The sequence below is a fragment of the Panthera onca genome, chromosome B3, assembly GCF_046562875.1.
Source record: "Panthera onca isolate mPanOnc1 chromosome B3, mPanOnc1 haplotype 2, whole genome shotgun sequence".
Classification (NCBI taxonomy): domain Eukaryota; kingdom Metazoa; phylum Chordata; class Mammalia; order Carnivora; family Felidae; genus Panthera; species Panthera onca.
The window spans coordinates 131,594,172-131,606,170 of record NC_138344.1 but is presented as its reverse complement, the minus strand read 5'-3'; the positions used below and the strand labels follow the sequence as shown (position 1 = coordinate 131,606,170).

Genomic DNA, 11,999 nt, shown 5'->3' with positions numbered 1-11,999 from the left:
TTAGCAAACATATTCCTAAGAAAAAGACAAAAAACAAAACAAATACAGGTGATAAAGAGAAATTGTATGTGCCTTTGTCCAGAGAACCTCATAGAGGACTTTTTATGGCCTCAGAGCCACTTCTCAGGCCTGAGTTCTCTTTTCTTTCCAGCAGGTGTTCAATCTGAATTCCTCTTCTCCTTCTGCTGAGATTGTTGTTATCTGAGTCAAAAACAAGCTGTGAAGTGAGGCCCATTTCCCCCCAAGCTTGTTCACCACCCCCTTTTAATTTTTGGCTGCTCCTGGAAATTAGGACAAGGGCCCATTTCATTACAAAAGTTTTATAGCTAATCACTGAGAATAACAAAAATAACAAGCTTGAGGACTTCTGAAAGGTCAGAAACTTTATGAAGTCCTTACAGTGTTTCTTTCCTGCATCACACTCCCTCACTACCCTATATATATCGTGAAATACAGGGCATTTGATTTTTACTTCCAACCTTTCTGGGGGAGTTCACAAATCTGCTCAACCTTCAGAATTTACTTTTCATGAACTTTGTGTAAATTCCTTGCTCTGAGATGGTGTTTCCCTGCCTGTATACTAGAAGTCACAACCAAAAGGTGGAAAGGTATCTCTTGTCTCAAGTTGGTAATTTGCATCTTTGAAGAAGCAGAGGAAGCAGGTAACATCCATTCCAAGGTACAGGTACCCTATAGGAAACACCTTTGTGTAGACACATTTCTTGAAAGGATACTAGTTTATTATAGTTCTTGTCAGATTTTCAAGTTTTGGTATTTCCCAGGGAAACCGAAACTGATTTTTTAGACATAGAGGACTCATATTAGTATTTTTTTGTTATAAACCTTGTGGCTATCATCCTGCACTTAAAACCTTTAAAAGTATGGATTTCAAATTATTTTTACAAGTATTGTAATCCTGTGAGGCGGGGGGGCACTTAGAAAACTGAGTAGGAGAGGAACTGACATAGTGAGGAATTCATTGCTTCCAGTATTTTTGTTTCAGTCACATTCTCCATTATCACAATACTCAAGCCATCTTACTTCACCATTGCTACAATGCAAGAAATATCAAGTTTATTGGTATGCAAAATAGGAACTAAAAAATAAATTCAGGTACCACAGCTATTTATTAAGAAATCGGACCTAGTGTGTCATTTTATGATCTACATCAGTTTTAAGGTCATCTGCACAAATAAGAAAATGTACACTTAGAAAGTGAGGTTTTATCTCCAATGTCTGGTATAGTCAGCAGCATGAAGCAATAAGAAAGAAACAACACGCGCGCGCGCGTACACGCGCTAAGTACCAGGGAAAAAATGAGATTAGCATCCTGGGGTTGATTCTCCCAGGCAAAGACATAGCCCAGACAGGGCCTTTCGAGACAGGCGCTTCCCCTACTCCCAGTAGTAGGAGGCGGAGGGTCGCCGACGGTCCGCGCGGGGTCTGGGCAGCTTCGCAAGGGCTCAGCGCGTGAAGGAGGCTGGGGAAGCTCGGGTGCTAGTCTCTGGGGAAGAGCGACCCGGCTGAGGTCCCCCGGAGCTAGCGGTGCCCTTACGGTCCCCAGTTGAGAAGGGCGGGGCGAAACGGGCGCGGGCGGCGACGGCGGCGGCGGCGGGGGGCGGGGCCGCGCGAGGCCGCGCCGCCGCTTTTCTCAGCTCGGGGTCGCGCGGCGCGGGCCCGCCGGGCTGGGGAAAGAGGCCGCGGCCGGGCGCGAACGCCGCAGGTGACCCGGGCGGGGAGCAGGCTGCGCGGGCGGCTGCTGAGGAGTGAAGGCGGGGGGCGGAACCTCGCTCGGCTCCGCTCACAGCCTGGGCGCTGCGGGCTGCGGAGACGAGCCGAGCTGAGGCGGGAGAAGGGGCGCGAGACACCCCACTTGACGGCCGGCGGCGCCCGCGGCCCTCAGAATGTTCCGCGAGGCGAGGGTTCTCCTCCCGCCCGTGGGCTGAGGCGGCGGCGGCAGAGGCCAGGAGGAGCGACATGCACCTGTCCGGCGCGGCTTAGAGGTCGCGGCAGGCGGGAAGTCCCGGCCGCCAGCGGGAGGGCTTTCTTGGCCGGGCCGCGGCCGCCTGCCGCTGCCGCGGGCCCAAGCCGGAGCGGCGGGGTGGGCGCCCCGACATGGCGGCCCGGAGCGCCCCGAACTGCCACCTGCGACTCGAGTGGGTGTACGGCTACCGGGGCCACCAGTGCCGCAACAACCTCTACTACACGGCGGCCAAGGAGATCGTGTACTTCGTGGCCGGCGTCGGCGTGGTGTACAGCCCGCGGGAGCACCGGCAGAAGTTCTACCGGGGCCACAGCGACGACATCATCAGGTACGGGGGAGGGGGGCGGCCGTCGCCCGTGCGAACCGCTCGCGGAGTTGGCACTTGCGCGTCATTCCGGGTGCGGTGACCCGCTGCTGCAGGGAGCATCACCCCGGACGGAAACCCACCAGTGTCTTGTCCCGGATCCACCCTGGTGACACCCGGCGAACCCCTTTCCGTCTCGGTGTTCTAGAGTCTCTCCCTTGCGTCGGTGCGGAACCACCGGGCGTTCGGTTTTATGGCTTTGTGCCCTTCTCCCTCCTTCGAATTTATGAAAACTGCAAAAAGGTTATTTTGGTAGCGGTTTACTCCTTTAAATCCCGTCAGAGATTTCTTATTAAACGAATTCCGAGAGGGCCCGGGAGAAATCCTTTACCTAATGGGAAACTGATAAAGGCACCGCAAGCTGTGGGCTCTCAAATACTGGTCCTGGGAAGCGCCCCCAGTAGCATCCTGGAGGGCACTCACCTCCTGGCCATAATGATTAGTTCGGGTTTCACTGCCTCCTGTTATCAGATAGAAGAGAAACCCCGGCAGCCTTCAGGTGATTCATTGGAAATTAAAAATCTGCACACCTAAGGGCACTTTGGTGGGGGGGTGGGGGGGGTGGGGTTCAGCTGAACAAGCAGCTGAAAGTGAGTCTACTGATTTCCAATTCTCATTTCCTCTCAAGGACTCCTAAATAGATTTAGCGTTTTTTATTTAAATCACTTTTTTTTTTTTTTTTTGCATTGTAATTCTGTTTTCAATGCTTGTTTACATTTTAGTGAGCCGGTATATTTGAAATGTAATTTCCAATCAGTGTCTCCGCAGGACTTTTCCGACAAAGTTAAAAGCTGCAGAAATTCTCCTAGGCCATCGGTTATGCTTCAAGCACAGCATTTTTGTCCTTGACAGGAGAATACCTTTTAAAACATTCTGGGAATGTGTTTGTGGGCTGCTGCTTTTTTTTTTTTTTTTTTTTTTTTTTTTTTTAACAAGAGATTCTGTGATTTGACTTGATTACTAAGTTATACTCCCTTCTTTATGTTCCACAGGATTTAAATCGGGCATTTGAAATCCAGTAGCTTGGTTTGGTGTTTTGTAGGCAAGATGCTCTGGCACTTGAATTCTGTAAATAACAGAGTTGTACTGCTAGTTTGCATGTCTGTGCCTGTGTGGTTTGTAAACGGGAAAAGGGGGCCTAAAGGTAGAGCAAGATGGAGTAAAGATAAGGAGAGCAGAAATTGACATTCTGGAATAGGGAATGAGGTGGTATTTTTGTTCGTTGCTTGTGATTCACCCCAAGAGTAGAATGTGCCCCAGTTCTTTGTCGTTTTCCCTAATAGTTTCCGCTTTCTCTCTTTTTTCTTGTGTTGGGTCTCTCACAATACAGGGAGGGTAGCTTTAGTTAGCTGAAGCAGCCTCAGCTGAAGCAGCCTCAGCTGAAGCCTTCTTCCGGATAGTATGTTTGTCGGGTTGAATTCGGTAGGTGTGATGGGTGTGAAGGATTTGGAGGTCTTCTCATGGTGCACTTCTATTGTTTTTACTTCTTGGTAGTTGAGAGCAGGATGGTACTAAGGCCTTCTGAAACTACATATGGTGTATTTGACAGGGATAAATGATGTTGTGTTTATCCTGTAGCAATTAAAGCTATATTATATGTCACACTGCTTGAGTTTTTATAATTGTGTTTCAGTAAACATATATATATCTGACTAATTTTTGCCATAAATGGATGCATGCTTATGATTTTATGCAAATGATTCATCCTTAAAATAATTTCTAACAAGAAGGTTTCCCCAAAAATTGCAGTGGGGTACTCAAATCTGAATCATGTAGTATCTTGAAATTGGTGGCATATATTTAATACAGCATCAAGATTATAACGTAAACATCAGTGAATGAAAGGGCTCTGGAAATTTTATTTCAGCCAATAATGACACAAATCATTCTTGTGAAATAGATCCAACAGATTTTCAAACCTTTCAATTTGTTTTCAATTCAATGTTTGAAGCAGAAGTATAGAAACTACTCCAGTAACTTTTCAATTATGTCATAGCAGAAAATGTAATACTCATAAACGTGATACATGGTGGAAAACAATGTTCCTGCAAAGTTAGGTTTAGTAATAAAAAAGTCAATACTGTTTTTACTATATTTAGTTTCCATATTTGGTTGAAACTTGTGTAGAATTTATTGGTCAACTAGGACTTAGTCTGGGGCTAAGATTATTCCAGAATGAGCAGATTGTTCTTCTTAGATTTTGAAAACGTAGGTGCTATAGTAATTGTAAAGACTGATTCATGACCAGTCTGTCATGTGCTAACCAGTTCTCTCACCATTTTACTACATCTAGTATGGCCAGTGGTGGTGCCATGTGACTTGTCTTATTTTATCTGTGTTGCTTGTAGTTGTCTTCTTTTTGCCATATCTGTATATATACTTCTCTTGTAATTTATTCTTTAGTTATATTTATTTTAGTACTACAGATTTATGTAGAAATTCATTTCACTGTCAGAAATCATATAGGAGGGGCACCTGACTGGCTCAGGCAGAAGAACATGCGACTTTTGATCTCAGGGTTGTAAGTTTGAGCCCCACGCTGGGTGTAGAGATTATCTAAAAATAAAATCTTAAAAAAAATAATACAGGAATTTTAAGGTCACTTTTTCTTTCTTTTTTTTCCCTCCCTACTGTGTCTCAAGTTAAAATGATAATGATAAAATTCTCCAGCTGTTAACTGTTTATTACAGGTTTAAATTATAAAATGAAATAATTATAAAATATTCTAGACTACTGCCAGTTTTAGCACAAGAAGCACATCTATAGCTTGGTCTATATTTTGAAACTTTTCCCAGTTTTCTTCCCAAAGGATGAAATGACTTTAAAATTTTATTTTGCTAGTTACTTCCCAACACTTTTTGTCACGTTTGTTCTTGAAATGAATATTATTGACAGTTTTCAAATCACTTATCACCAGTGAAGACCACTCACTGATGGACTATAGTTAGCTTGGTGCATTTTGTTACTTGATTCTGGTTTTCTTGTGCACATGAACCTCCACATTGAACAGCCTATGCCCATTGTTTGTATATTTTCTAGGTACAGAATTGAAGTTTTTTTTTTTTTTTCCTAAACATGGTGAAAGTATCTCACAAGGTGATGATGAGACCAAATTACATAATGCATCTGAAATACTTTGAAGGGAGTACCATATTATATGGTTGCAGTTTAGAATGATAATTATTCATTGCTTCTAGTATGACTTTTTTTTCTTTAGACAAAATGAAAGGTGTAGTAGCTCTTTCCTTCAATTGTGGTAGGTGGTGTCCTTAAGAAAGGAAACTGACCACCTGTGACCAATAAGAACCTGGTGAGTGAGGAGAAGCCTGGCCTTAAAGCTTTCCCTCCCAAATGGTGGCTGAGCAGTGGACTCTGATGGATTGGGGAGGGGGGGGTGGGGAGGGGAGAGAAAAGGAAAAACTGATCAAGCCTTACCGTAATTTAGTAAAAGTGGTTTTTAACAGCTCTGTATTTGTGGTATAGAAATTGAATTTATTCGGGGTGCCTGGATGGCTAAATTGGTTAAGCTTTTGATTCTTGACTTAAGCTCAGGTCACGATCTCAGGGTTTGTGAAATTGATCCCCACATGGAGCCGAATGCTGACAGTGCAGAGCCTGCTTGGGATTCTCTCTCCCCCCTCTCTCTCTGTCTCAAAATAAATAAACATTAAAAAAAAGAAATTAAATAATAGAAGTCAAATTCTTGTTGGAAAAGCAGTTCAGAATGTCTGATCATTTTATGGTGGATCAGGGTTTTTTTTTGTACCTTTTCATGGGTTTAAGATACAACTTTTTAAGGTCAGGAAGGAATTACTACAAATCTACCTGTTGTCTGCTTATGTGTTTTCAGATATATGGTCAATATTTCTCAAACCAGGCTGATTATCAGAATCCTTTAAAGAGCTTTTTGCCAATTTTCTAGACTTTTCCTTAGGTGCACTAAGTCAGAATCCTCTATATATAGTTGGAGCCCGGAAATCTTTTTAAAGTGCCCCAGATAATCCTGTTTGGGAAGCAAACTGCCAGTCTGTATCCTAAAACATGCATGACTAGAATTCTCAACAAAAAAGCAATTTGAAAAATGAGTATAAACCCTCCCTTCAAAGCTGGTACCATAATTTTCTTAAGCACTGTGTAATATTTAGAAGCAGTAATTCCAAAAATATTAGAATGTATACAGAATATACACTAGAATATATACGGACATAAAATGTCCCTGTGTTTAAGTTACTAGAATTTGGTGAGTTTAACTTTCACAGACAGTATAATTCTATTCTGTAAGATTTCATGTTATGTCTCTGAATATAAAAATATTTATGGTTGTTTTACAAACACTGCATAGTTTAAGGGATAACATTAAGAGATGTTTTCAGAGAAAGGTGAAATTATCTGGGGGCACCTGGGTGGCTCAGTCAGTTGAGTGTCTGACTTTGGCTCAGGGCATGATCCCACAGTTCGTGAGTTCAAGCCCTGCATTGGGCTCTGTGCTGACAGCACGGAGACTGGAGCTTGCTTTTGAGTTCTGTGTCTCCCTCTGTCTCTGTGCCCCTCCCCTGCTCACGCTCTCTCTCTCTCTCAAAAATTAAAAAAAAACATGAAAAAAATTAAAAAGAATTATCTGGAATAACAGTTCAAGATATCATAAATGTAAATTAAATGTATCTTTATTGTTTACTTAAGGGAAAAGTCAGATTTTTAGGTTTGCATTATAATAACTATTGTTTTATAATGCCTCATTGAATATGCAGGGAACTAACAAAATATATTTTGGATATAAATTAAGGAAAACATGGAATAATAAATTCTTAGAACTATTAAGAACTTACTGTTCAAGGCCTTTTCATACCTCAAAGAAATACAGGTTTCCTCTGCTATCTGAAAGTAGCATGTTCCTATGAAACCTTTTATAAGCCAGAATGACATAAAGTGAAGAAGCAGTCACCATTTATATGGAAAAATTTTTGTGCATTCCTAGATCCCAAAAATAACTTCTCTTTTCTTTTCTGAAGCAAAGAGAATAACTTCTCTTTGCTTTTCTGTGCTTGGGACACATCTTGCTAATGGATGCACAAGATAAATTGAGATATAAAGCACAAATGCTCCCAGTCACAGTTCAGAACTATGACAGCTTGATGCTAGGATGCTGAATGTAGTTCCAAGCAAGGAGCTTGGTGGAGCCACTCTCCCTGGTTGGGGTACATGCTCTGTAACAGCTTGCAGTAAAACAAACACTGAATGCTGTTTTGCTTCTTGCCTTTTTTGTAAAAGCTGAACTCCTTTTCGGATTTCTTCAGTTAGCGGAAACAGGTACTAGTGTAGGTCTTTTGTGAGAGAGAGGTGGTGTAATATGAACTTTCAAAAAGCGGGAGTACCTGTATTTATTGAGCATTAGTTTTGTGTAAAGGTCCTGTCTTAAGATAGTCAGAGTTTAAAGACACAGTCAATTAAAGAATTACTTAAAATACTACGTGTACTAGGGGTAGCATTGGTGTACATGTAATCTGGTATGCACATGGGGACATAACAGTTCACAGTGATGTTTCCTAGTGAATATATTACCTAAACTGGGTCTTTAAGGAAAACAGGAGGACATGTCATCAGAAGAAATGAGTGAAGGTGTAGCATTATGGAAATAGGTAATATCATATGCAGTGGTCTCGTGTTAAGAGAGAATATTTGAAAGAGTATTTGTACTCGCTATCTTCAGTTCTTTTTCTGCCATTCAGTCCTGGCTCTTCTCTGTTTCACCGTAGCAGCCCTTGTCAGGGTCACCAATGATGTCCACATTGCCACATTCAGTGGCTGGTTCTCTGTTCTCATCTTTTGATTTATCATCATCATTTGCCACAGTTGGTCACTCTCACCTCTTAAGACACTTTCTTCAGTGGCGTTTGGGACACATCTTAGTGTAGACATAGGTATTTCTTGGTTTACTTATTCTTTCAGCAAATATTTATTGAGTACCTGTTATTTGCCAGGGACTATTCTTTTTTTTTAATGTTTATTTATTATTTTTGAGAGAGAGAGCACGAGCAGGGGAGGGGCGCGCGCGCACACACACACACACACACACACACACACAATCTGAAGCAGGCTCTAGGCTCTGAGCTGTCAGCAAAGAGCCCAACATGGGGCTTGAACCCAGGAACCATGAGATCATGACCTGAGCAGAAGTCAAACATTTAACCGACTGAGCCACCCAGGTGCCCCTAGGCTCTGTATTTTAACATTCTCAGGTAGTATGTGAACATATTAAAATTTGAAAAGCATGCTCTAGATCATTGGTTTTCAAAGTGTGTTCCTTTAACCAGCAGCATTAGCCTCACCTGAAAACTTGTTAGAACTACAGTTCTCAGGGGCGCCTGGGTGGCGCAGTCGGTTAAGCGTCCGACTTCAGCCAGGTCACGATCTCGCGGTCTGTGAGTTCGAGCCCCGCGTCAGGCTCTGGGCTGATGGCTCGGAGCCTGGAGCCTGTTTCCGATTCTGTGTCTCCCTCTCTCTCTGACCCTCCCCCGTTCATGCTCTGTCTCTCTCTGTCCCAAAAATAAATAAAAAAAAAAAAAAAAAAAAAAAAAAAGTTGGAAAAAAAAAAGAACTACAGTTCTCAGGCTTCATTCTTACCTAATCAGGAACTTTAGGTAAGACTCAGCAGTCCATTTTAGTCACGTCCAGATGATACTGATGTAGTTTAAGTTTGAAAACACTGCTCTAGATTCCTGATTCTCAGCCCTGGCTACATATTAGAATCACTTGGACAGTCAAAAAACAAAGCAAACATAATAAAACCACCAATGACTGAGTCTCATCCCTGCAAATTCTGATTAATTTGTTTAGGATAGCTCCGAAGTATAGTTTCTTTGTTGTTGTTTGCTTCTGTTTAAAAATTTTAAGCTTCCCAGATGATTCTAATGCAACCAGAGTCGAAAACCACTGTTCTAAATATAGTAGTAATCCATGTTTAGCTGGTGGGCTAGGAAGTCAACCTGAAAAAAACTTAAGGTCTGGTCAGATTTATTCACTTACTATTATTTATTCACTTACTATTACATATAACAATGTGGATAAGTTGCTAGATATTGAAATCCCTTTAAAAACTTCAGACCTCTTCACTCTTACCATTACTATTTAACATAGTGCTGGAAGTCTTAGCCACAGCAATCAGACAACAGAAAGAAACAGAAAGCATCCAGTTGGGCAGGGAAGGAGTCAAACTTTGACTATTTGGAGACAACGTGATACTCTATATAGAAAACCCAAAAGACTCCATCAAAAAATTGCTAAAACTAATAGTTGAATTCAGCAAAGTTGCAGGATATAAAATCAGTTTGCAGAAATCTGTTACATTTCAATAAATCAATAACAAAGTAGCAGAAAAAGAAATCAAGGAATTGATCCCATTTGCAGTTGCACCAAAAACAGTAATACCTAGGAATAAACCTAACTAAAGAGGTAAAAGATCTGTACTCCGAATTCAGCAAAGTCGCAGGATATAAACTCAATGTACCGAAATCTGTGGCATTTCTATACATCAATAATGAAGCAGCAGGAAGAGAAATCAAGGAATTTATCCCATTTACAGTTGCACCAAAACCCATAAAATACCTAGGAATAAACTTAACCAGAGAGATAAAAGATCTGTACGCTGAAAAATAAAGAAAGCTGATGAAAGAATAGAAGACACAAAGGAATGGAAAAACATTCCAGGCTCATGGGTTAGAAGAATAAATATTGTTAATATGCCAATACTACCCAATGCAATTCCTATTAAAATAACTCCAGCATTCTTCACTAGAATTCACCAGAATTCTTCACAGAGCTAGAACAAAATTTTTTTTAATTTGTATGGAACCAGAAAAGACTCGGAATAGCCAAAATTATGTTAAAAAGAAAACCAAAGCTGGAGGCATCTCAATTCTGGACTTAAAGCTGTATTATAAAACTGTAATCATCAACACAGTATGGTACTGGCAGAAAAACAGACACATAGATCAATGGAACAAAATAGAGAACCCAGAAATGGACCCACAAATGTATGGCCAACTAATCTTTGACAAAGCAGTAAAGAATATCCAATGGAAAAAGGCAGTCTCTTTAGCAAATGGTGTCAGGGAAAACTGGATGGAAATGTGCAGAGGAATGAAAATGGATCGCTGTCTTACACCATATACAAAAATAAATTGAAAATGGATGAAAGACCTATGTATGAGAAAAGAAACTACCAAAACCCTAGAGGAGAACACAGGCAACAACCTCTTTAACCTCGTCTGGAACAACTTCTTACTAGACACGTCACTGAAGTCAAGGGAAACAAAAGCAAACATGAAGCATTGGGACTTCCGCAAGATAAAAAGCCTCTGCACAGCAAAGGAAACAGTCAACAAAACCAAAAGGCAGCCTATGGAATAGAAGATCTTTGTAAATGACATATTGGATAAAGGTTTAGCACCCAAGACCTATAAAGAACTTACCAAATTCAACACCCAGAAAACAAATAACCCAGTTAAGAAATGGGCAGAAGACATCAATAGACAATTTTCCAAAGAAGACATACAGATGGCCAATAGACACATGAAAAGATGCTCGACACCACTACATCATCAGGGAAATACAAATCAAAACCACAACCACAGGGAAATACAAATCAAAACCACACTACACCTCATACCTGTAAGAGTGGCTGAAATTAACTCAAGAAGCAGCAGGTGTTGGTGAGGATGAAAAGAAAGGGGAACTCTCTTACACTGTTGGTAGAAATCCAAACTGGTGCAGACCCTCTGGAGAACAGTGTGGAGTTTCCTCAAAGTTAAAGATAGAACTACCCTATGATCCAGCAATTGCACTATTAAGTATTTATACAAAGGATACAAAAATACATATTTGAAGGGGCATTTGCACCCGATTGTTTATAGCAGCATGATCAACAATAGCCAAACTATGGAGAGAGCCCAAGAGTCCACTGACTGATGGATAAAGAAGATGTGGCATATATATAAAATGGAATATTACTCAGCCATTGAAAGAATGAAATCTTGCCATTTGCGATGATATGGACCTAGAATGCATTATGCTAAGTGAAATAAGAGAAAGAGAAATAACATGCGACTTAAGTCATGTGTAATATAAGAAACAAAATAGATGAGGGGTGCCTGGGTGGCTCAGTCGGTTAAGTGTCCAACTTCGACTGAGGTCATGATCTCACGGCTCATGGGTCTGAGTCCCGCATCAGGCTCTGTGCTGACAGCTCAGAGCCTGGAGCCTGCTTCAGATTTCTGTATCTCCCTCTCCCCCTCCCCTGTTCATGCTCTGTCTCTCAAAAATAAATAACATTAAAAAAAAAACAACAGATGAACAAATGGGAAGGCGGGGAAGAGGAGAGAGGAAAACAAACCACAAGAGACCCTTAGAGGACTACAGTAGAGAACAAACTGACGGTTGATGGAGAAAATTGGGTGGGAGATGGACTAGATGGTGATGGTTATTAAGGAGGTCACTTGTGATGAGCACTGGGTGTTGTACGTAAGTGATGAATCCACTGAATTCTCCTGAAACCAATATTGCACTGTATGTTAACCAAAATTTAAATTAAAAAACAAAAGAAAACAAAAAACCTCCTGACTTGTTGCCTAAGGACCTCCCATGCTGGACAGCATA

General features: G+C 41.4%; 1 protein-coding gene across 5 annotated transcripts in view; it reads left to right on the top strand.

Annotated features, from left to right (window-relative positions):
- Window positions 1–1,991: 1,991 nt before the first annotated feature.
- EML5 (EMAP like 5) overlaps window positions 1,992–11,999 on the top strand; it is a 179,158-nt gene continuing 169,150 nt past the window's right edge. For all 5 annotated transcript variants that reach the window (XM_060620490.3, XM_060620494.3, XM_060620495.3 and 2 more), the window contains exon 1: window positions 1,992–2,312. In XM_060620490.3, the coding sequence (XP_060476473.2) occupies window positions 2,116–2,312 (197 nt within the window). In that variant the 5' untranslated portion in view covers window positions 1,992–2,115. The remainder of the gene's footprint in view (window positions 2,313–11,999) is intronic.